The sequence below is a fragment of the Oncorhynchus keta genome, chromosome 8, assembly GCF_023373465.1.
Source record: "Oncorhynchus keta strain PuntledgeMale-10-30-2019 chromosome 8, Oket_V2, whole genome shotgun sequence".
Classification (NCBI taxonomy): Eukaryota; Metazoa; Chordata; class Actinopteri; order Salmoniformes; family Salmonidae; genus Oncorhynchus; species Oncorhynchus keta.
The window spans coordinates 11,372,328-11,396,820 of record NC_068428.1 but is presented as its reverse complement, the minus strand read 5'-3'; the positions used below and the strand labels follow the sequence as shown (position 1 = coordinate 11,396,820).

The window sequence follows — 24,493 nt, the reverse complement described above, 5'->3', positions numbered from 1 at the left end:
ACAAACAAATGATGGGGTTTTTAAACCATGGGGAAGGAACTGTGATAGGTCAGGAAATAGGAGGAGGTGTGTCTTCTGATTGATGATTGATTGGGGAGTGATGATTTTCACCTGTGAGGGGAGAAGGAGAGAAAAGAAACACACACACAGGATACACACAGACACAGGATAACTGTATCCGTAACATCCCACAAGGGTGCGTCTTCAGTCCCCTTCTGTATTATCTGTTTAACCATGACTGCGTGGCCTCACACAGTTCCAACTCCATCATCAAGTTTGCTGACGACACGACAGTAGTAGGCCTGATTACCAACAACGATGAGACAGCCTACAGGGAGGAGGTAGGCTCTCTGATGGCATTATGCCAGGTAAACAACCACTCCCTCAATGTTAGCAAAACAAAGGAGTGGATTGTGGACTTCGGAAGGAACCAGGCTGGACGATAGTGGCACCATCCTCATCAACAGGGCCGCCGTGGAGACGAGCAATAATTTCTCAGCGTACACATCTCAGAGAAGCTGAAATGGTCTAACCACATGGACACCGTAGTGAAGAAGGCATGACAGCAACTCTTCAACCTCAAGATGCCGAAGAAATTCAGTGTTCAGTGTTCTACAGGAGCACCATCGAGAGCATACTGTTGGTCTGCATCACAGCCTGGTACGGCAACACCCCAAACCCTCAACTCTCACTTAATTTACCTGTAACAACTCCCCCTATGGACACTTTCTCCTGTTGCCCCCCCCCAACGGACTTTACTCTGCCCTCACCCCAATGACTTTTATCACTGTTGCAGTTGGTAATATGGATATTATTAATTAAATTTTTATTTCACTCAATGGTCATGCTGCTACTCCCCCTATGGTCATTCCACTCCACCCCCTCAGACTTTACTCTGGACATTTGTTGTTATGCATATAGTGCTATTTCTATTGTTTTATTACCATTTTCATCACTTTATTTCACTAGTCCTGCATGTTGGAGCTCAAAGCCTAAGATTTTCACTGTACACTGCAATCAAACCTGCAACCCATGTGGCTATTAATATATCAATGTTTTCTGTCATGAGAAAGATGATGTAAACTCTGCTTACAAATATATAATTCATTAAGTTGAAGTTAATTCAATTTGAGAGTAATTGTGTTCCATCACACAATCATGTCTCAGGACAACCTGTACATAATAATTATTTTAAATGCATGAATGCAAACCTGGAGTGAAACTAATTTCTAGACAAACAGAGATTAAAATCCCTTCATTAAATTGACCACCTGATATCGTAGAAACTTGCCTCTCAAAATGATAAATTAGCATGTTTAACACCTATAATAAACGAATAACATGCAAATCCCTGATTGCACATTAACAGTGAACAAAGAATTGAACATACATATAAACCTTACTCAATGTCACATAAATGTGTTCCTTTGGAAAATGCACTTGAAACACCATAGATAGACTGCTCTCCATGCTGCAATAGCACAGTATTCAACTCTCTCTCATTTCAATCTCAATAACTTCGTACGGTTAAACCTTTGAGCTGGTTTCTGAGGCAGACTGGTTTGACAATCATTGAAGAAATTCTGTCTTTAATAACAATGTTGACAGATAATCATTGCCATAGGTGAGAAAATGAAAATACAAGTTTGACTGCCAGTTAGCATCATTATGTTACCCAAGTAACCAACTAGGTAGTTGGCTCATAAATGTTTTTCAATACGCTAAGCATGGTAAGGCAAGGTGAGGCACTGTACAGTATGACGTCGTTCATGTTGTTGTCCAGGGTACTAGACTGATGAAGAAGTAATGGCTCATGGAGAACACCATCCCACTGACACGATTCATGAACTACCATCCAGCATGAAAGAGAACGTTATCATATCCATTCACAGCGTAGGCGGCTGCAGGCATGACCATATGAGAAATATACAGTACATGCTTAAGAAAAATCATTCAATCAGGTCGTCCAAGGCTTTTGTTTGAACATATTCATTCCTTTATAAAACAAGAGATTCAAGAGACAATGGGAATGACCAAAATGTAAATAGCAGAACCTCAATGGGGTCCATAATTATTGGCACCCTTGATAAAGATAAGCATAAAAGACAATCAAATAAATAATATAAATACTGAGCTATATAGTATGCTCAAAAAATGGGGCAATTATGTTGTGTCTTGGTTAATTGACCACAAAATCAACATTTTGCAATGGCCATCTGTCGGACTTGAACCCCATTGAAAACCTGTGGTTTGAATTGAAGAGGGCAGTCCATAAGCCCAGACAAAGGATATCAAGGATCTGGAAATATTCTGTATGGAGGAATGTTCCAAAATCCCTCCTAAATTGTTCTCCAATCTCATTAATTTAAGGATCTAACCATTTCCCCCCCAATTTTCGCCTAAATTGAAATACCCAAAACTGCCTGTAGCTCAGAACCTGAAGCAAGGATTTGCATATTCTTGATACCATTTGAAAGGAAACACTTTGACGTTTGTGGAAATGTTAAATGAATGTAGGGGAATATAACACAGTAGATCTGGTAAAAGTTAACACAAAGAAAAAAACATGGTGTTTTTTGTATTTTTTGTATTGTTTTTGAAATGCAAGAGAAAGGCCATAATGTATTGTTCCAGCCCAGGTGCAATTTAGATATTAGTCACTAGATGGCAGCAGTGAATGTTCAAAGTATTAGACTGATCCAATGAACCATTGTATTGATGTTCAAAATGTTGTATCAAGACTGCCCAAATCTGCCTAATTGATTTATTAATACGTGTTCAAGGTCATAACTGTGCACTCTCCTCAAACAATAGCATGGTATTCTTTCACTGTAATAGCTACTGTAAATTGAACAGTGCAGTTAGATTACCAATAATTTAAGCTTTCTGCCCATATCAGATATGTCTATGTCCTGGGAAATTGTCTTGTTACTTACAACCTAATCACATTAGCCTATGCTAGCTCAACCGCCCCGCGGGTAGGACACCAATCTTGTAGAGGTTTTTAAACAGTTTAGAAAAAAAGTTAAGAACTATTTGAATTAAACATGCCACAGATTCCAGCCATCATTACATTTAACATGAACTTTGTTATATCAAATGCAAATGTAATCCCATTAGGTCAAAAATTATATTGCATCAACAGTGTCGTTATCCTCTCAAGGGTACTGGAGTAGGCCTACTGCAAACAGAGGTGGCAATTTTTACACCTATATTTTAGAGTTGTAATTATTATTATTTATTTTAATTGTATTTAACCTTTCTCTAACTAGGCAAGTCAGTTAAGAACCAATTCTTATTTACAATGATGGCATACACTGGCCAAACCCGGACAACGCTGGGCCAATTGTGCGCCGCCCTATGGGACTCCCAATCATGGCCAGTTGTGATACTGGTTTCCAACCAGGCTAGTGTAGTAACGCCTCTAGCGTTGAGATGCAGTGCCTTAGACCGCTGTGCCACTCAGGAGTTAAACAAAATCTTTATCAGAGCAATTATATTAGCATAAAATAATATACATTTCCTATTTGTTTTGCATATAATATATAAATTCTATTTATTTTATACATTTTTTTGGCTCATTTTTTTATCAAGGGTGCCAATAATTGTGGACCCCCCTGAACATATGACAGCATATCCCCAATAGGTAGCATCTTCAGCACATTCAGAGTTAAACACACATTTCAGTGTTCAACACAGAAACAACAAATATCAATGACTTTTCCATATATCAATACATTTTGCAATCTTCTTCAATTAGCATATATAATACTGTGTAATCTATTCCAGTTTCGAGTTCACTTGCCTTGCACTTCAGAGGTTCCCCTTTATTTTTTTTGGTTACAAATCTAGTCTATTACACATGACAAATTGAAGACTGATTTGAATTAAAAATGTCACACATTCCAGCCATCATTACATTTAACATCAACTTTGTTACATGAAATGCAAATGTGATTCCAGAAAGTCAAAAACTATATTCCATTAACAGTTGTCATCTGTTGTTTTAACATGATGGTTGAAAAACAAAATGGTATCTTCTGATTGAGAATGTCTGTGTTTGGTAGGTCTGTAATGTTTATTGAGCAACCATGTAAAAAAAATCCCCCTGGAACTCATTGGCTTTAACAGTCCAAAGTGAAGGTTGCAGAGGTCACATTTTCACATTCTGGTTTTGTGAGCCTCACTAGAATATATGCAACCAAACAAAAATGAGTGCACATGTAGAGCATTGCCAGGTCCATTAACACACTAACAAAGTAATTTATGTCATTAGTGGCACAACATTATTGCACAATAACTGTTTTTGGACTGTGGGTGATAGAGTAAAATAAAATTGTGATCGGGTACATTTACTGTTTCTACAGACCGTTAGTGTCAGAAGGCTGCTTGTTGAGAACATCCAGGGCCGTCTGAGTCTCCTTTTGTCCGTCTATGGAGCAGTTGGACACAGCATTGGCCACCTGGCAGAACTTGCGCAGTATAATCTCCCTTAGAAGCAGGTAAACCCAAGGGTCCAGGATCTGGTTCAGAGAGGCCAGGCGAATGGCGGTGAGAAAGAAGTTACAGTCCACCTGGATGTCTTGACTAGGAGTGAAAGACACTTCTGCCGGTTTGCAGTGATGTGACGACGTCTGTGTCGAGATCATTCTTAACATCAGCACCTAAAGAAGAGAGTCAGTGAAAATTGAATCAAGAGTACCTTGGAGGGTCTCGGTTTACTTAACATCATTACTAATTCATATCATATGATATGAGATACCATACCTGGTCAAACTCTTGAAATTCCTTCTGTCACTACATATTTCGGTAAAACAGCTTTTAGTTTCTACACACCTCACTTACGGAAAAAAAAACAGTTGGACGCATTGGGAACGTGGTAATGTTATTTCATAAAAAAATGGTGTATGTTTCTGATGATCCTGCCTTCATTATGTAATTGTTTGGTTTTGTCATGCAGGGCTCACTTTTTTTATTGGATTATGTTACTTAGATTAACGCACGGGTGCGTCCAATGGATTTTAATCAGCTCTCAGAAGCTGCGGTTAACATGTGGTTGTCCTTCATCTGATTAAGATGATCCAATCACTAACTGATTGAGATTTGTTGTGGCTGCACATGGTAATAAAATGTGTCTCATCTGCCCACTGCAAATTAATCCAACCTGCCTCAGACATCCCCTTATGACAAGCTGTATAAATCGACAGAAAACAGCAGTTTTATAGTCAATAACTGTATAATATCATCATTACAACCTACTTTTGTTATCCAACGATTTAAGACTGGTCATAATACTGTTCCGGGTAACCTAGCCCTGTCCACAGCCTGTCCTATACCTAAGAAAGTCATTGCACAAACAAGCTGAGTATCTAGATGTGTGTATAAAATACAGTTAATGCACAGTATAAATAAAAATTACACTTAGGCCTTATTGCACACTGTAGAAACAGAAACAGGTTAAATTATAGAGTACGCCAAAAAGTTAATCTAATGGTCAAAACGCATTTACCAAAACAGGTCTCTGGACAGGGTTGATATTTATGCATGGATGTAAACCATTCTACTTAAACAGCCAATGCTATTTTCTGGAGTGCATTAAATCTAAACTGGACATCGGTGAAGTCGGCACAGTCTTTTTGGATCTTGAAAAGGGCTTTGAAACTGTGAATCATGATGTCCTCTTATCCACACTATCATCCCTTAATGTGTCCACTGAAGTCATTAGTTGGATGTATTCCTATCTGACAAACAGAAGTCAAAGGGTTCGTTTGGGAGACACTCAGTCGGATTCTACTATAACATTGGGGTCCCACAAGGGTCAATATTAGGCCCCCTTCTGATTACCATCTATATAAATGATCTCCCACAAGTTAACATACAGATGTATGCAGATTATACAGTTCTGTATGTAAACAACTAGTTGTTAACCTGTTACTCCTACCCCCTACCTTTTCGAACATTCTGTTAAAAATCGCGCAACATTTCAGCGCCCTGCTACTCATGCCAGGAATATAGTATATGCATATGATTAGTATGTGTGGATAGAAAACACTCAGACGTTTATAAAACTGGTTTAATCACGGCTGTGACTATAACAGAACGTGCGTTTCATCGAAAAGCTCAGGAAAATCTGATCACTGAAAATGGGAAAATATATCCATGCGCCACTTGACCGTGTTGTTGAATGGGGTCCACATTAAATGGGGCCGAGGTTGCAATACCTACAGCTTCCACACAATGTCAACAGTCTTGTCATTTGCCTACGATTTGTTTCTTGGTCAAACGGACACAAGGCAGCGCATTTCTTCCGGTCTCCGACCGGATATTTTGGTTGATTTACCCGGACATTATTTCCAGACGTACAGCTATAGAATAACATGCTATCAATTTGATAGATTATTACGTTTACTAATACCTAAAGTTGCATTCATGTTTATCGTCAACTTTTTTAATTTTAAAAAACAATGTTTTTTTAAAAATCTGAGCGCCGACTATGCTAATTATTTTGTTTACGTCCCCTGTGGGTCTTTTGGGGTGTTACATGCTATCAGATAATAGCTTCTCATGCTTTCGCCAAAAAGCATTTTAAAAATCTGACTTGTTGGCTGGATTCACAACGAGTGTAGCTTTAATTCAGTACCCTGCATGTGTATTTTAATGAACGTTTGAGTTTTAACGAGTGCTATTAGCATTTAGCATAGCGCATTTGCATTTCCAGATGTCTAGACGGGACTCCTGCGTGTCGGGTAGGAGTAAGAGGTTAATAAGTTAACTGAAGATATGGTACATGTTTCTAAATGGATGACTAATTCTTGCCTGCATTTAAATATCGACAAGACTTTATGTACTTCTCTAAGAAATCCATTGATTATTCTCAACGAGCTGTTCATGATAATGGGGATAATCTGAATGTTGTCTAATTTCAGGTATCTTCATGTCATTTTGGACTCCAACTTGACATTTAAGAAATATGTGAAGAAGATGGTTAACACGGTCAAGTTTGGATTATCCAACTTTAAGTTTATAAAACCTTTCCTTTGCCTGAATGCCGCCAAACTATATATGCATGCTATGATCTTCTCACATCTGAAATATTGCCTCACACGCTGGTCACAAGCAGGAGCTCCTATTCTGAAACCAATTGAATCACTCTACAAACAAACACTTAAGGTTTTTGATAACAAACCAAACAGTTACCACCATTGTCATATCATTTACAAACATAACTTATTTTAGTCTGGATCGCTTTAAGCATTATGTAGATGAAAACCTTGTCTTTAAGATCTTGCATGGTCTTGCCCCTCCACCCCTATGCCGGCATATCATGCTCAAGGAAAGCACCTCCGGGATAACAAGGGCAGTAATTAGAGGGAATTGCGTTGTCCCTTTTTGACACAGTGCAATCGGTCAATCGGCCTTCTCTGTTAGAGCTACAGTATACTGGAATGCAATGCCCATGGCTGCACGGATTATGGGAATTTTTTATTGATATTGAAAACATGGCTAAAATCTATCCAAACCTGTACACAAGTTCTGTGGTTCCTCATATGTAAAATTACAGTTGATGATTGTCACGCCCTGGCCTTAGTTATCTTTGTTTTCTTTATTATTTTGGTTAGGTCAGGGTGTGACATGGGGGATTTATGTGTTTTTCTGGTCTAGGGGTTTAGTATGTTTATGGGGTGTTCTCTAGTCTAGGTGTTTATGTAAGTCTATGGTTGCCTAGATTGGTTCTCATTTAGAGGCAGGTGTTTATCGTTGTCTCTGATTGGGAACCATATTTAGGCAGCCATGTTCTTTGGGTATTTTGTAGGTGATTGTTTCCTGTGTCTGTGCCGCACGGGACTTTTTCGTTGCCAGTTCATTTTGTATTTGTGTTCATGTTCAGTTTTCCCTATTAAAACATGGACACCTACCACGCTGAATATTGGTCCGATCCTTGTTTCACCTATTCAGAGGAAGAGGAGGAAATCTGCCGTGACAATGATAGTGTTGTTGTTAGAATGATATATTATTGGATGTAATGTATTTGTATTTTGTATTGTTTAGTGAGTATTTGTATAGTGGCTGTGTAAAGGTCCTTACATGCCCAGGTACTACAGGTGAAAATGTGCTTTTGGATAACCCCAGGCACATGTACATGGATGTTGAATTATTGTAAAATTGATGTTGATTAATGTGCATTGTCCCCTATAAATAAACAAAATGAAAAACATAGTGCCTTCAGAAAGTATTCATACCCCTTGACTTATTCCACATTTTGTTGTTACAGACTGAATTCAAAATGGATTCGCTTTTTGTACTCCCATATCTATACACAATACCCCATAATGACAAAGTAAAAACATGTTTTTATAATTTGTTGCACATTTATGGAAATTTAAATACAGAAAAATAGCGAATTTACATATGCATTCATACCCGAGTTAGAATCAACTTTGGAAGCGACTATTTTGGCAGCGATTACAGCTGTGACTCTTTCTGAGTAAGTCTCCTCTAAGAGCTTTGCACACCTAGATTGTACAATATTTGCACATTCTTTAAAATTCTTCAAGCTTGATCAAGTTGGTTGTTGATCATTGCAAGACAGCCATTTTCAAGTCTTGCCATAGATTTTCAAACCGATTTAAGGCAAAACTGTAACTAGGCCACCCAGGAACATTCAATGTAGTCTTGGTAAGCAACTCCAGTGTATATTTGGCCTTATGTATTAGGTTATTGTCCTCCTGTAAGGTAGGAGCATGGATCAGAAAACCAGTCAGTATCTGGTGTGACCAGCATTTGCCTCATGCTGTGCGAAACATCTCGTTCGCATAGAGTTGATCAGGCAGTTGAGTGTGGCCTGTGAAATGGGGCAGCTAGTGTAGGTATTCCCTCCACAAGGCAATCAAACAAGCTAAGTGTCAGTATAGAGACTAAGTAGAGTCGCAATTCAACGGCTCAGACACAAGAGGTATGTGGCAGGGTCAACAGTCAATCACTGATTACAAAAAGAAAACCAGCCCCGTCGCAGAGCAGGATGTCTTGCTCCCAGACAGACTAAATAACTTTTTTGCTCGCTTTGAGGACAATACAGTGCCACTAACACGACCCGCTACCAAAACCTGTGGGCACTCCTTCACTGCAGCCGACGTGAGTAAAACATTTAAACGTGTTAACCCTCGCAAGGCTGCAGGCCCAGACGGCATCCCCAGCCTCGTCCTCAGAGCATGCGCAGACCAGCTGGCTGGTGAGTTTACGGACATATTCAATCAATCCTTGTCCCAGTCTGCTGTTCCCACATGCTTCAAGAGGGCCTGTTCCCAAGAACGACTACTGCCCCGTAGCACTCACGTCCGTCATCACAAACTGCTTTGTGAGACTAGTCAAGGACCATATCACCTCCACCCTACCTGACACCCTAGACCCACTCCAATTTGCTTTCCGCCCCAATAAGTCCATCTGGACAAGAGGAATACCTATGTGAGATGGCTGTTCATCGACTACAGCTCAGCATTTAACACCATAGTACCCTCCAAACTCATCATCAAGATCGAGACCATGGGTCTCCGCCCTGTGCACCTGGGTACTGGACTTCCTGACGGGCCGCCCCCAGGTGGTGAGGGTAGGTAACAACATCTCCACTCTGCTGATCCTCAACACTGGGGCCCCACACGGGTGCATTCTGAGCCCTCTACTGTACTCCATGTTCACCCACGACTGCGTGGCCATGCACACCTCCAACTTAATCATCAAGATTGCTAACAACACTACAGTGGTAGGCTTGATTACGAGACGGCCAACATGGAGGACAACGACGAGACGACCTACATGGAGGAGGTGAGGGCCCTCGGAGTGTGGTGTCAGGAAAATAACCTCACACTCAACATCAACAAAACAAAGGAGATGATTGTGGACTTCAGGAAACAGCAGAGGGAGCACCCCCCTATCCACATCGATGGGACAGTAGTGGAGAGGGTAGTAAGTTTTAAGTTTTCGGCGTACACATCACGGACAAACTGAATTGGTCCACCCACACAGACAGCGTTGAGAAGAAGGCGCAGCAGCACCTCTTCAACCTCAGGAGGCTGAAGAAATTCGGCTTGTCACCAAAAGCACACAAACTTCTACAGATGCACAATCGAGAGCATCCTGTCGGGCTGTATCACCGCCTGGTACGGCAACTGCTCCGCCCACAACCGTAAGGCTCTCCAGAGGGTAGTGAGGTCTGCACAACGCATCACCAGGGGCAAACTACCTGCCGTCCAGGACACCTACACCACCCGATGTCACAGGAAGGCCATAAAGATCATCAAGGACAACAACCACCCGAGCCACTGCCTGTTCACCCCGCTATCATCCAGAAGGCTAGGTCAGTACAGGTGCATCAAAGCAGGGACTGAGAGACTGAAAAACAGCTTCTATCTCAAGGCCATCAGACTGGTAAACAGCCACCACTAACATTGAGTGGCTGCTGCCAACACACTGACACTGACTCAACTCCAGCCACTTTAATAATGGGAATTGATGGGAAATTATGTAAAAATGTATCACTAGCCACTTTAAACAATGCCACTTAATATAATGTTTACATACCCTACATTACTCATCTCATATGTATATGTATATACTGTACTCTATATCATCTACTGCATCTTGCCTATGCCGCTCTGTACCATCACTCATTCATATCTTTATGTACATATTCTTTATCCCATTACACTTGTGTGTATAAGGTAGTAGTTTTGGAATTGTTAGCTAGATTCCTCGTTGGTTATTACTGCATTGTCGGAACTAGAAGCACAAGCATTTCGCTACCCTCGCATTAACATCTGCTAACCATGTGTATGTGACATAACATTTGATTTGATTTCAAATCACGTTGACGTCAGCAAACCGCTCGCGCACACAAAGCCTTACACTCTGTCTGCCATCTGCCATAAAATTTGTCACGATGTCTGCCATCTGCCAGTACAGTTGAAAATGAGACTCCTCCGTGAAGAGCACACTTCTCCAGTATGCCTGTGGCCATTGATGGTGAGCGTTTGCACACTGAACTCTGTAACGACACGAAACTGGAGTCAGGTCAAGACCCTGATGAGGATGACGAGCACGCAGATGAGCTACCCTGAGACTGTTTCTGACAGTTTGTGCAAACCCACAGATTCATCAGCTGTCCGGGTGGCTGGTCTAAAACGATCTCCCAGGTGAAGAAGCCGGATGTGTCGGTCCTAGGTACTGGATTATTAAGAATCCAAGATGGCGTAGCAGTCGGATATGTGTCTTTGTTTTGTCCCGTTCCGTGTATTATTTATTTATTTTATTACCTTTATTTAACTAGGCATGTCAGTTAAGAACAAATTCTTATTTTCAATGACGGCCTAGGAACAGTGAGTTAACTGCCTGTTCAGGGGCAGAACGACAGATTTGTACCTTGTCAGCTCGGGGTTTGAACTTGCAACCTTCCGGGTACTAGTCCAACGCTCTAACCACTAGGCTACCCTGCTGCCCCAAGTATACTGTATGTCCCGCGTATATATCGTTTTCTTCATAAATATTTCATATATATTTTCATTTTATATATTTATATCTCACTTTCCATCTACGGACTGAATATACTCTCCTGCCACCCGCCTCACCCAATGTGGTATGGATCTGCTATTTTTATACTTTAGAACTGGAAACCCCTTCAGAAGCTAGCCAACTAACTAACTACTAGCTAGTAGTCAGTTAACCAATTGGATTTAGGGGGCGCTATTTACATTTTTGGATGAAAAACGTTCCCGTTTTAAACAAGATATTTTGTCACAAAAAGATGCTCGACTATGCATATAGTTTGGAAACAGCTTTGGAAATAAGACACTCTGACGTTTCCAAAACTGCAGAGATATTGTCTGTGAGTGCCACTGAACTGATGTTACAGGCGAAACCCGGATAAAAATCCAACCAGGAAGTGCCGCATTTTTTGAAGCCGCCTCGTGCCAATGACTCCTTATATGGCTACGAATGAGCTACGAATGAGCTTACTTTTTCCACGTTTTCCCCAAGGTGTCTACAGCATTGTGACGTCTTTTTAGGCATTTCCCTTGAAGAATGGCTGTAAGGGACCATATATGGCATGTGGTCACATGGTGTCTCCCACAGAAAACCTTGCGTAAAATACTGAGGTAGCCATTTTTCCAATTGCTTCTTATGAGAAACCAACGGCCTCGACAGATATATTATCGAATATCGAATATATTTGTTAAAAACACCTTGAGGATGGATCCTAAACAACGTTTGCCGTGTTTCTGTCGATATTATGGAGCAAATTTTGAAAAAAGTTTGCCGTTATAGTTGTAGCATTTTAGGGTCGATTTCTCAGCCAAGCATGATGAACAAATGGGAGCTATTTCGCCTACAAAAATAATATTTTGGGGAAAAAGGAACATTTGCTATCTAACTGGGAGTCTCCTGAGTGAAAGCATCTGAAGTTCTTCAAAGGTAAATGATTTCATTTGGTTGCTTTTCTTATTTTCGTGAAAATGTTGCCTGCTGCCAGCAGAGCCTAGCATAGCATTATGTCATGATAAACTTACACAAATGCTTGTCTAGCGTTGGCTGTAACGCATATTTTGAAAATGACAGTGTTTTTAACAAAAGGCTAAGCTTGTGTTTGATTATATTTATTTCATTTCATTTGCGATTTTCATGAATAGGAAAAGTTTATAGGGGTATTTATGTCTGTTGCGTTATGCTAATGCGTTTGAGGCTATGATTACGCTCCCGGATACGGGTTTGCTCGTCGCAAAAGGTTAACTCGGACATCAGCCAGCCTCAACCCGGTCAATTCCTGCCAGTCTGCACAGCGCGATATCAACCCAGAGCATATTGGACTGCTTTTTCTCTACCAGATCTCCGGATTCCTACTGCAAGCTCTGAACCTTTACACCAGATCATCGCAGCTAGCTAGCTGCTATCAAAGTGGCTACTCCAGGCTAATGTCTCTGTCCCGAAGCAAGCACCAGCTAGCCTCGAGCTAGGCCCATCTCCCAGCTAGCCAAAGAGATCCACCAGCCAATTATTGGTCTACAATACCTCTTTTGCCAATTGGCCTGGACCCTCTACTGCCGACACGGAGCCCCGCCGATCCATCACGACTGGTCTGCCGACGTAACCGTCCGAGGTGGTCTGAACAGGCTCTTACGTTGTGACGTCGCCGGATGCCCAACTGTCAGCCCCGGCCCACTAGCTGTCTGAATCGCCGTGTCTCCAGCTTGTCTAGCGTAGCAGCGACGATCAGAATTGGCTCCCTGACTCTAGTGCTGCTCATTGGACCCTATGATCACTCGGCTACACAGCTGATGTTCTGAAAGAGCTGCAAAATCTGGATCCCTACAAATCAGCTAGACAATATGGACCCACTCTTTCTAAAATTATCCGCCAAAATTGTTGCAACCCCTTTACTAGCCTGTTCAACCTCTCTTTCCTATCATCTGAGAACCCCAAAGATTGGAAAGCTGCCGCGGTCTTCAAAGGGGGAGACAATCTAGACCCAAACAAGTTAAAAAACAGATCACTGACCATTTCGAATCCCACCGTACCATCTCCACTATGCAATCTAGTTTCCGAGCTGGTCATGGGTGCACCTCAGCCACGCTCAAGGTCCTAAATGATATCATAACCGCCATCGATAAAAGACAGTACTGTGTAGCCGTCTTCATCAACCTGGCCAAGGCTTTCGACTGTCAATCACCGCATTCTTATAGGCAGACTCAATAGCCTTGGTTTCTCTAATGACTGCCTCGCCAGGTTCACCAACTACTTCTCAGATAAGAGTTCCATGTGTCAAATCGGAGGGCCTGTTGTCAGGACCTCTGGTAGTGTATGTGGGTGCTACAGGGTTCAATTCTCGGGCAGACTCTTTTCTATGTACAGTATATATCAACTATGTCGCTCTTGCTGCTGCTGATTCTTTGATCTACCTCTATGCAGAAGACACCATTCTGTATACATCTGGCCCTTCTTTGGACACTGGGTTAACAAATTTCCAAACAAGCTTCAATGCCATACAACACTCCTTCAGTGGCCTCCAACTGCTTTTAAATGCTAGTAAAACTAAATGCATGCTCTTTAACCGATTTATTGCCCTCACCCGCCCGCCGACTAGCATAATTACTCTGGACAGTTCTGACTTGTTCTGAATATGTGGACAACTACAAATACCTAGGTTTCTGGTTAGACTGTCAACTCTCCTTCCAGACATTAAGCAAATGTACACTATAAATTGCTGGGTTAAAAACAACCTAATTTGGGTTATTTGGTAACCCATCGCTGTGTAAGTATTGGACAGAACACACACTGAGTTTTTTTGACCCAGCCAGTTGGGTTGTGTGAATAAAACAACATGTTGAGTTGTTGGTATTACACAAACATGGGTTAAACAGTTGGATATTTTTTACTTTCATGCTGGGTTGACCTAGCAGCTGGGTCTTTTTTAATGTAATTCTCAAGGTTTTTTTCAGAAGGTGTTGCTTATTAGGGGCGTAGCTTTCAGATATATTTTATTGGCGAACCATGACAGTAAATGCAATTCCTGTACCTCATGTAAGGTTTACAAACTGCAAATAAAATTGCCCTAAAATCTTAAGCATTTTACACATTCTTCCAGAATATTATGATGATTTATTACATTATAATAAGGTGGCATCTATCCCAACAATGGAATTTGTATAGGAGTTTCATACTCTGTTGTGATGTGACTATCGTTAATGTGCCATGACTTTCCCTCCTGGTCAAGGATCAAAGACAGCACCCCCTCTCTCACCAGAGAGGAAGAGGGGAGGAAATTGGGCTGGTTGATGACTAATGGTAAAAAGTCTCTCTCTGGCCCTTTGCAGTATGGAGAATGGAATGTCTGAGGGTTACAACAGAGATTTTACAAAACTCCAACTTCCAAAAGTGGATAATGAAACAATATTTCTACACAAAGAATGTGGTAAATGGTCGGGAGGATAATTTATTGTTTGGTGATATCATTGAAGACGTTATAATGGAAACATTGTAACTTTAACCTTTTTGGGATAGGTGGCAGCATTTTCACTTTTGGATGAATAGCGTGCCCAGAGTGAACTGCCTCCTACTCTGTCCCAGATGCTAATATATGCATATTATTAGTAGTATTGGATAGAAAACACTGAAGTTTGTAAAAGTGTTTGAATGATGTATGTGAGTATAACAGAACTCATATGGCAGGTGAAAACCTGAGAAAAAAATCCAACCAGGAAGTGGGAAATCTGAGGTTTGTAGTTTTTCAACTCAGCCCCCATTGAAGATACAGTGGGATATTAATTATGTTTCACTTCCCAAGGCTTCCACTAGATGTCAACAGTATTTAGAACCTGTTTTGAGGATTCTACTCTAAAGGAGGGGCTCATAAGGGCTCCACTGCCTCTGTCTGGCGCGCTCACGTGAAAAGGAATTGTTAGGTTGGAACACTAATGAAGTTTTATGTAAAAAAATCCATACATAGTTTGGCATGTTTCTACGGGCTGTAACGGAACTTTTTGAACTTTTCATCCGACGTTCGACGCGACCTGAATGGTTTGCTTTCAACGTAAAGTTTTTGAAATCTAACATAGCGGTTGCATTAACTTCTTCGATATAGGGGGCGCTCTTTTAATTTATGGATAAAAAAAGTTCCCGTTTTAAACAAGATATTTTGTCACGAAAAGATGCTCGACTATGCATATAATTGACAGCTTTGGGAAGAAAACACTCTGACGTTTCCAAATCTGCAAAGATATTATCTGTGAGTGCCACAGAACTGATGCTACAGGCGAAACCAATATGTAATTTCAAACAGGAAATACCCCAGATTTTGAATGCGCTTTGTTCCAATGTCTCCTTATATGGCTGTGAATGCCAAGGAATGAGCCTACACTTTCTGTCGTTTCCCCAAGGTGTCTGTAGCATTGTGATGTATTTGTAGGCATATCATTGGAAGATTGACCATAAGAGACTAACTACATTTACCAGGTGCTCCGGTTGGTGTCCTCCGTTGCAATTATTGCGTAATCTCCAGAGCTGCGTGCATTTTACCATTTGCTTCAGAGGAGAAACCAAACTGCCACGAATGACTTATCATCGAATAGATATGTGAAAAACACCTTGAGGATGGTTTCTAAACGTTTGCCATGTTTCTGTCGATATTATGGAGTTAATTTGGAAAAAAGTTTGCCGTTGTAGTGACTGAATTTACGGGGGTTTTTCTTAGCCAAACGTGATGAACAAAACGGAGCGATTTCTCCTACACAAATAATATTTTTGGAAAAACTGAACATTTGCTATCTAACTGAGAGTCTCCTCATTGAAAACATCCGAAGTTCTTCAAAGGTAAATGATTTTATTTGAATGCTTCTCTTGTTTTTGTGAAAATGTTGCCTGCTGAATGCTAGGCTTAATGCTAGCTATCAATACTTTTACACAAATGCTTGTGTAGCTATGGTTGAAAAGCATATTTTCAAAATCTGAGATGACAGTGTTGTTAACAAAAGGCTAAGCTTGTGAGCCAATATATTTATTTAATTTAATTTGCGATTTTCATGAATAGTTAACGTTGCGTTATGGTAATGAGCTTGAGGCTATAATTACACTCCCGGATACGGGATTGCTCGACGCAACAGGTTAATGACAGTCAAGTCACGACAAATGTAATGACTACTATTAATTGAATAATTACTGTCTAATAATTACCTTCTACGTTTAATTATTACTCTATGAAATGAATCATGTAACAATTAACTCATTAGGAATTTGGGGCACCACAATAAAAGTTCGCTTAATTGGTTACCGTTTCCCGAATTAACTCAAGAATATATAGATATCATACAGGTCATCAATTATTATTTCCTCATATCAGTCCCATTGTGACCGAGTCTCACTGATCATTCATTGTTACATGATTCATTGGAGATCTTCGTCAGGTATCTCTGTTGCTGGGTTTCGCTTGGGGATAAGGTTTCAACGGAGGCTTGGTCTTTGGATGACCTTCTCCTTCATAAGTCTCTGATTGTTTACAAGATGTCACACTGTCCACAAGATGTCACACTGTCCTTAGTTTTCTGTTTACTTCCACTGGAAGAGTGATCTCCTGAGGACGGCTCATCAGTAATGTCGATGATCCCAGAGTAGTGATGAAAGCCATTTCGACAAACATTTATTTGAAGAGAATAACCAGATAGTCCTGCTTAAATTCACCTTCTTAGATAAAGTATTTAGAACAACTACTCAAGCGTAGCATTGATTGTTAAGAGGTTACTTTGTCTTCCTCAACCTCGTATTGCGTTTATGGGGTCGCGACTAATCTTACACCTCAGCTGCAGCTCGTGGTCATTCTAATCTGATATGCTAATTATTACCTCAAATGCTTTATACCCTCAGATATAAAGGGGGTGTTTACATCTTGCTGACATGCTCTCTGGGTTCCCTGGGGTGGAGCTAAAGCAAGGTATCACATTTTACTATGATCTCGTTAGATAACTAAAATCACAATCTTATCGTCACAAAAACATTGTCTTTATCCTGGATATTTTCCACACAACGTAAAGTATGTGAACATGATATACACTGTATGAAAACTCTTCAAGTTACAATGTTTTCATTATAACATCTTCATACAACTTTTATTGACCTCACAAAATAGACATTAATCTTCCACATTCCATCTCTCATCATGACCAACATTCGGAGGATGAAATTAAAAGTAGATGCTTTTTCCACTTGGAACCGGTAGGTTCGCTAGACCTTGTTCATGGTTTCCTCAAGCAGAAGAGTGGTGGAATTATGTGGTTTCCACATCACCAACAAACTAACATGGTCCAAGCACACCAAGAAAAGTTGTGAAGAGGGCATGACAAAACCTATTCCCCCTCAGGAGACTGAAAAGATTTGGCATGGGTCCTCAGATCCTCAAAAGGTTCTTCAGCTGCACCATCAAGAGCATGGTTATATCACTGCCTGGTATGGCAACTGCTCAGCCTCCGACTGCAAGGCACTACAGAGGGTAGTGCGGACGGTCCAGTACATCACTGGGGCCAAGCTTCCTCTCATCCAGGACCTCTATACCAGGTGGTGTCAGAGGAAGGCGCTAAAAACTGTCAAAGACTCCAGCCCCCCAAGTCATAGACTGATCTCTCTGCTACCGCACAGCAAGCAGTACCAGAGCGCCAAATCTAGGTCCATGCGGCTTCTAAACAGACTCCTGAACATCTAATCAAATGGCTACCCAGACTATTTGCATTGCCCCACCTCCAGCCCTTTTGCGCTACTCTCTGTTATTATCTATGCATAGTCACTTTAATAATAATAACTATTATTAATAGAGTTATTAATTACCTCGATTGACCGGTGTCCCCGCACATTGACTCTGTACCGATACACCCTGTATATGGTCTCGCTATTGTTATTTTATTGCTGTTCTTTAATTACTTGTTCCTTTACTTTCTTGTTCTCATTCATTTTTTAAACTGCATTGTTGGTTCAAACCAAGCTGCTTACCCATTGCAGATTCAGTCTTCCCAGCCTGGTGCAGGTCTACCATTTTGTTTCTGGTGTCCTTTGACAGCTCTTTGGTCTTGGCCATAGTGGAGTTTGGAATGTGACTGTTTGAGGTTGTGGACAAGTGTCTTTTATACTGATAACAAGTTCAAACAGGTGCCATTAATACAGGTAACGAGTGGAGGACAGAGGAGCCTCTTAAAGAAGAAGTTACAGGTCTGTGAGAGTGAGAAATCTTGCTTGTTTGTAGGTGACCAAATACTTATTTTCCACCATAATTTGCAAATAAATTAATAAAAAAATCCTACAATGTGATTTTCTGGATTTTCCCCCCTCATTTTGTCTGTCATAGTTGAAGTGTACCTAAGATGAAAATTACAGGCCTATCATCTTTTTAAGTGGGAGAACTTGCACAATTGGTGGCTGACTAAATACTTTTTTGCCCCACTGTAGTTCTTCCCGGACAGCGTGTCAGTGAATTCCTGTAGTGGGCCCATGGTTTGTTCACTGACTCCAACACATCAATTTCCTGATATTTGGACACCAGGTGCATGCTTTTCTTCTCTGAATCCAGACACGGGCAATAGCCTTTTCTTGTTCCAGGATTCATTCTATCATCTTCTGTCTTGAACCCCACCTGGTTGGGGACTCTATGATGAGCTGGTGAGTGTGTAGACTGAGCTCAGTCTGTGCTAGAAACAAGTCTCTCCATGTCTATTCTATGGTTTAGGAATGTTTGACCACTAGCTGTTTGAATATGTAATTTATATAATCATTTTGATTGAAAATATATTAATTTAGATAATGTTCTAATTAAAACAGCCTGTGGTTAGATTGGCAGAATGACACAACTACTAACACATTAGCCTACTGCTGGCCTGAACATATATTTTTTGAATGCACTTTAATTATCCAATGTCACACTTACCGAGGTCAAGCCTGTGCCCAAGGCAGGCGGATCCAGTTGTTCAAGCACAACGCTTTTATCATGTTGCTCCCGCTGTCAGTTGTCATGCACACCTGTCGGTCTTTGCTCATCTTCCACGATGCCAGAGAGTATTTGAGACCCTGGGCTATTACTTCATCCGTATGATCATCGGGGAAGTAAGACGTCTGGAGGCAGACATTTTGGCAGGGTTTCTTCAGTGAAATACTTGTGGCTTGGCAACTGATATTTGTGGTCAACTGTACCTAGCAGCTTCTTAACTTCTTGGTGACAGGGGGCAGTATTTTCACGTCCGGATGAAATGCATGCCCAAATTCAACTGCCTGCTACTCATCCCCGGAAGGTAAGATATGCATATTATTAGTAGATTTGGATAGAAAATAAAAGATTCTCACTCTTTTCAATGGGTTGTCATTGGGAATCCAGATTTCTAAGGGACCTTCTTGCAGTTCCTATCACTTCCACTGGATGTCAACAATCTTTAGAAATTGGTTGAGGTTATTCCTTTGTGTAATGAAGAAGTGCGGCCATCTTGAACGAGGGTCACTTGAAGTGTACTGTTAGATGACCAGAAAGCTAGCTACAATTTGTTTTCCTCCTGTATTGAAAACAGATTATCCAGTCTTCAATTTATCGATTATTTACATTAAAAAATACCTAAAGTTGTATTACAAAAGTAGTTTGAAATGTTTTGGCAAAGTTTACAGGTAACTTTTGAGATATTTTGTAGTCACGTTGCGCAAGTTGGAACAGTTTTTTTTCTGGATCAAAAGCGCCAAATAAATTGACATTTTGTATATATATATATATATATATATATATATATCTCGACGGAATTAATCGAACAAAAGGACCATTTGTGATGTTTATGGGACATATTGGAGTGCCAACAAAAGAAGCTTGTCAAAGGCATGAATTATATTTTTATATCTGCGTTTTGTGTCACGCCTGCAGGGTTGAAATATGTTCTCTCTCTTTGTTTACGGAGGTGCTATCCTCAGAAATAGCATAATTTGCTTTCGCCTCTGGATTCACAACAAGTGTAGCATTAATTTCTCTGCATTTTCTCTGGCTTTTGGCCAGGTGACATATCCCAGAGAGGTTAAAGCCTGACTTTTCTACTGTACAGATTGGAACCATATCTTTCGCTATGTAATAGGTCACTGCATCCGTTATTTCCTTCCACCTCAAACTTTTCTTGTCGTAAGGGATTAAGTTTGAAAAGGATGTAGCTATGGTAGTTTGTCTTTCAGCAGACGTTTTGGGAATCGAGCGACTGGAATCGGCATTGCGTAGTCTCACGCATTCCTCCCATTCCACCTCGTGTTTCAGTTGCAGGTGATGGAAGAGGTTAGTTGTCCTGCTGCTTTTTGAAGCAATTGTCTTTCGACACATTTTGCACAGGACATTAGTTTGCTCAACATCAGACCTCTTAAACCCGAATCACTTCCATATTAGTGAAAAAACATTGCTGGCCTTTTTGGTGATGATTTCATTCTCACAAGAGGCTGAGCTGGCTTCCTCACTTTCCATTTTGGTGGAACACTTACCACCGTTACACTTCTCTGCCGTGGTTACAATTAGTGAAAGGCTGTCCAGGGTTGTGATAGGTGGATAACCTCTGTGCACGTGTTGTCACACAATTGGGACATGATTCAACATTGGGCTGACAGAGAAGAGACAGTGAGATGCTGCATTTGTTAACTTCTTGACGCTACCTATCCCGTTAGCGGAATAATTGCCATCAACAACAGATGAATTGCAGAGCGCCGCATTCGAATAATATTTCTAAAAATATTTATATTCATGAAATCACAAATGCTATATAGCAAAACACAGTTTAGCATTTTGTTAATCCACCTGTCGTGTCAGATTTAGAAAATATGCTTTACAGCGAAACCAATCCAAGCGTTTGTGTAAATCTATCGATCACTAGACAAAACATTATGAACACCTAGCATCAAAGTAGCTTGGTCACGAAAATGTTTCGCTTTTATCGTCTGATTCCGATAAGTTCTCCCATATATCGTGCATCCCTAAAAGTAATGATGGACTGTTGTTTCTCTTTGCTTATTTGAGCTGTTCTTACCATAATATGGACTTGCTATTTTACCAAATAGGAATAGTGTCTGTACACCCCCCTACCTTGTCACAACACAACTGATTGGCTCAAACGCATTAAGAAGGAAAGAAATTCCACAAATTAACTTAACAAGGCCCACCTGTGAATTGAAATTCATTCCAGGTGACTACCTCATGTAGCTGGTTGAGAGAATGACAAGAGTGTGCAAAGCTTTCATCAAGGGAAAGGGTGGCAACTTTGAACAACCTCAAATATAAAATATATTTTGATTTATTTAACACCTTTTTTGGTTACTACATGATTCCATGTGTGTTATTTCATAGTTGACGTCTTCACTATTATTCTACAATGTAGAAAATAGTAAAAATAAAGAAAAACCCTTGAATGAGTAGGTGTGTCCAAACTTTTGACTGGTACTATGTTCAACTCATAGCTAGTTTATCCAGTGACCATTTTGAAGGATAGGTACTGACTGAAATGTAGCCGGCTATTTAGCATGCTGGCTTATAATGGCCATGCAGTAGCCAACTATAGTTAGCTAACACACTTTTGTACATCGCGCTGTAATGTACAATACAATGACCTTATTTTAACACACAAAACGTAAAACTTCCAGGTCAACTGTAATATGAATACCATTGTAAAGCACGATTTCTTCCCTTTCCAGTCAAATCAATGATGAGACCTTCATGCTGCCTGTTTCTGCATGATTGAAGAAGGCAATGAGCTCCGTTGGGTCTTTTTAAAGATGTCGAGTGAAACCTATAAGCCGTGTGTGTGTGTGTGTGTGTGTGTGTGTGTGTGGGGGGGGGGGCAGTTTTTTTTAAAAACTTTTCTGCAATACTATTGGGCCATTACCATGTCAATCGAAGCTTGAATAAAAACGTGGTTCTCTGCACAGACTGAAGCCCACACAGTCCCATTAGTTTTAATTGCTGCCTTGTTTGAATGCAGTGGTTGTGCAAATTTGTACGGAATGGGGTTAGTCAACAGTAGCTGGATAGCTAATCGTTGACACCAAATGACACAGCTACCTAGACTTGGGAGCTCATGGGCTCACAGGCTACATTAGCCAACTGGTTAGATATAATTACACCACGCAACAATAACTAACATTTCCACTTAGTTTTACACTGACCACCGCATTTAGGAGGATAACTAATTACTGAAATGTAGCTGGCTAGACCACTGGCCAGGCAATAGACACTAACTTATTGTGGACACACAACCTATTCTTTGATACATTTGGGTTAACTTGCTGATATCAAACAACACATACCAGACCATTTGTGGAAAGGTCAAAATAACAATTTAGTGGGCTCATTTTTTTTAATGATCAGTGAAACTAAAATAGATTGGTAGCTAGCTGATGAGGTTTTCATTTGGTTCAACAATTATGGACAATAACAGTAAACTCCAAAAAATCATAATCTTCTTAATATATATATTTTAGGAGAAGGGAAGATTCAACTTCATTTAAGAAGATAATAGCTTTTTTTTTCTTCAGTTTTATGAGCAGAATGGCACTGTTGGGAGGAGAAGCTTCATTTCCAAAACTAATTTTCAAACGTGCTTTGATGCATTAGAAGAAAAAGACTTATGACAATAATCGTGTACATTTGCATGACAATTATTCGTTACACAAAATGCCATAATCGTCACAGCCCTATTTCTTTCCCCAACTGATTTGGTGATCAAACTGAAGCTGTTTCCCAAGTTTTTCAGTCGGTGTTAACTCGTGGGTGGTGTGAGCTAGCTAAACAGATTGCTTTGTAGAGCATGTGTGTGACATCAAGCACTCAAGAACGTTAACTAATCACCTCAAGATAGCTAAACCAATCACCTGTGTGTCAATAAGGTTGTAAATGAGACCCTTCCTTTGGAACTTTAAGTAAAATGTGCGTTCTGTGAATTATTTGTCGTATAGGCGTGCCGTGTTAAATATGAGTCTAGTATTTTAGAGAGTTCTACACCACATTACCAAATGCTATAAAACAAGAGGAAAACCACCAGAATTTACCAGTATAGGAAAACAACTAGAACTTACCAGTAAAGGAACCCAGCATATAATCAGTACACACATGATTCCCAATAGTTGAATGACTGTCTCCGTGGTTAATCGTTCCCACTGCTTGGATGAGTGAGATGTGCCCGATTTCGTTTTGCAACGAATAACTAATCCACGAATTGTGACGACGTTGCAGGAGAAAGTCACAAGAAGTGAGAATATCCCAAGAACAGCGAAAGTGATGGAGAAAAACATGTTGCCCGGGACCTCTCTGTCTCCAGTGCTTATGAAGCACCAAGTGCCTGGCCATTGCAGCGTATAGTGCCCAACTCCTGCGACTGGCAACAGCGAGAAAAAAAGAACAAGACACAATATAACTGCCAGAATTTGCTTTGTCACACTTGTCTTCATGTGATTGGAGTACCAATGAGGACTTGTAATCGCCAATGCCCTCTCAATTGCCATTGCGCTGGCAAAGAATAGAGAACACAAGCCAAAAGTTGTCATACACACTCCAAAGAAAGCACACAGACTCCCCGATGAGTCTATGCGGTCCCATTTCAAATCGGCTCTGTAAACCGATATAACTATAGGGCTGGTGAGAAGCTGTCCAAACAGATCTGTCAATGCCAGCGACCCTATGCAGAGTAGGAAAGACTTTTTCCTGTTATTTTCTTTTTTTCTGTACGAGCTATATACCAGCATAAGAGCGAGAGAATTGCCCACCATTCCTGTTACCATCATAGTAATGGGGAAAACAACTGACACGGATCCACAGCTGCCACTTTTGGTGACATTGCTCTCACGCAAAGACTTGTTGGATTCCAACATCTCTCCAGGAGAAGCGTTGCGCCTGGTATCCAAAGAGTCTCAGTTGTCGGAAATCAGCCTCTATGTGAGGATACATACAGGCTAAATCCACTGTACACGCCCAGCACCC

General features: G+C 40.6%; 1 protein-coding gene across 1 annotated transcript; it reads right to left on the bottom strand.

Moving 5' to 3' along the window:
* Positions 1-876: 876 nt before the first annotated feature.
* ptger3 (prostaglandin E receptor 3 (subtype EP3)) lies at positions 877-24,493 on the bottom strand. Its single transcript, XM_035775356.2, has 2 exons — positions 23,593-24,493; positions 877-4,664 (listed from the first exon to the last, which is right to left on the bottom strand). Exons 1-2 carry the CDS (start codon positions 24,382-24,384, stop codon positions 4,362-4,364), a joined length of 1,095 nt encoding a protein of 364 aa, XP_035631249.1. The 5' UTR covers positions 24,385-24,493; the 3' UTR covers positions 877-4,361.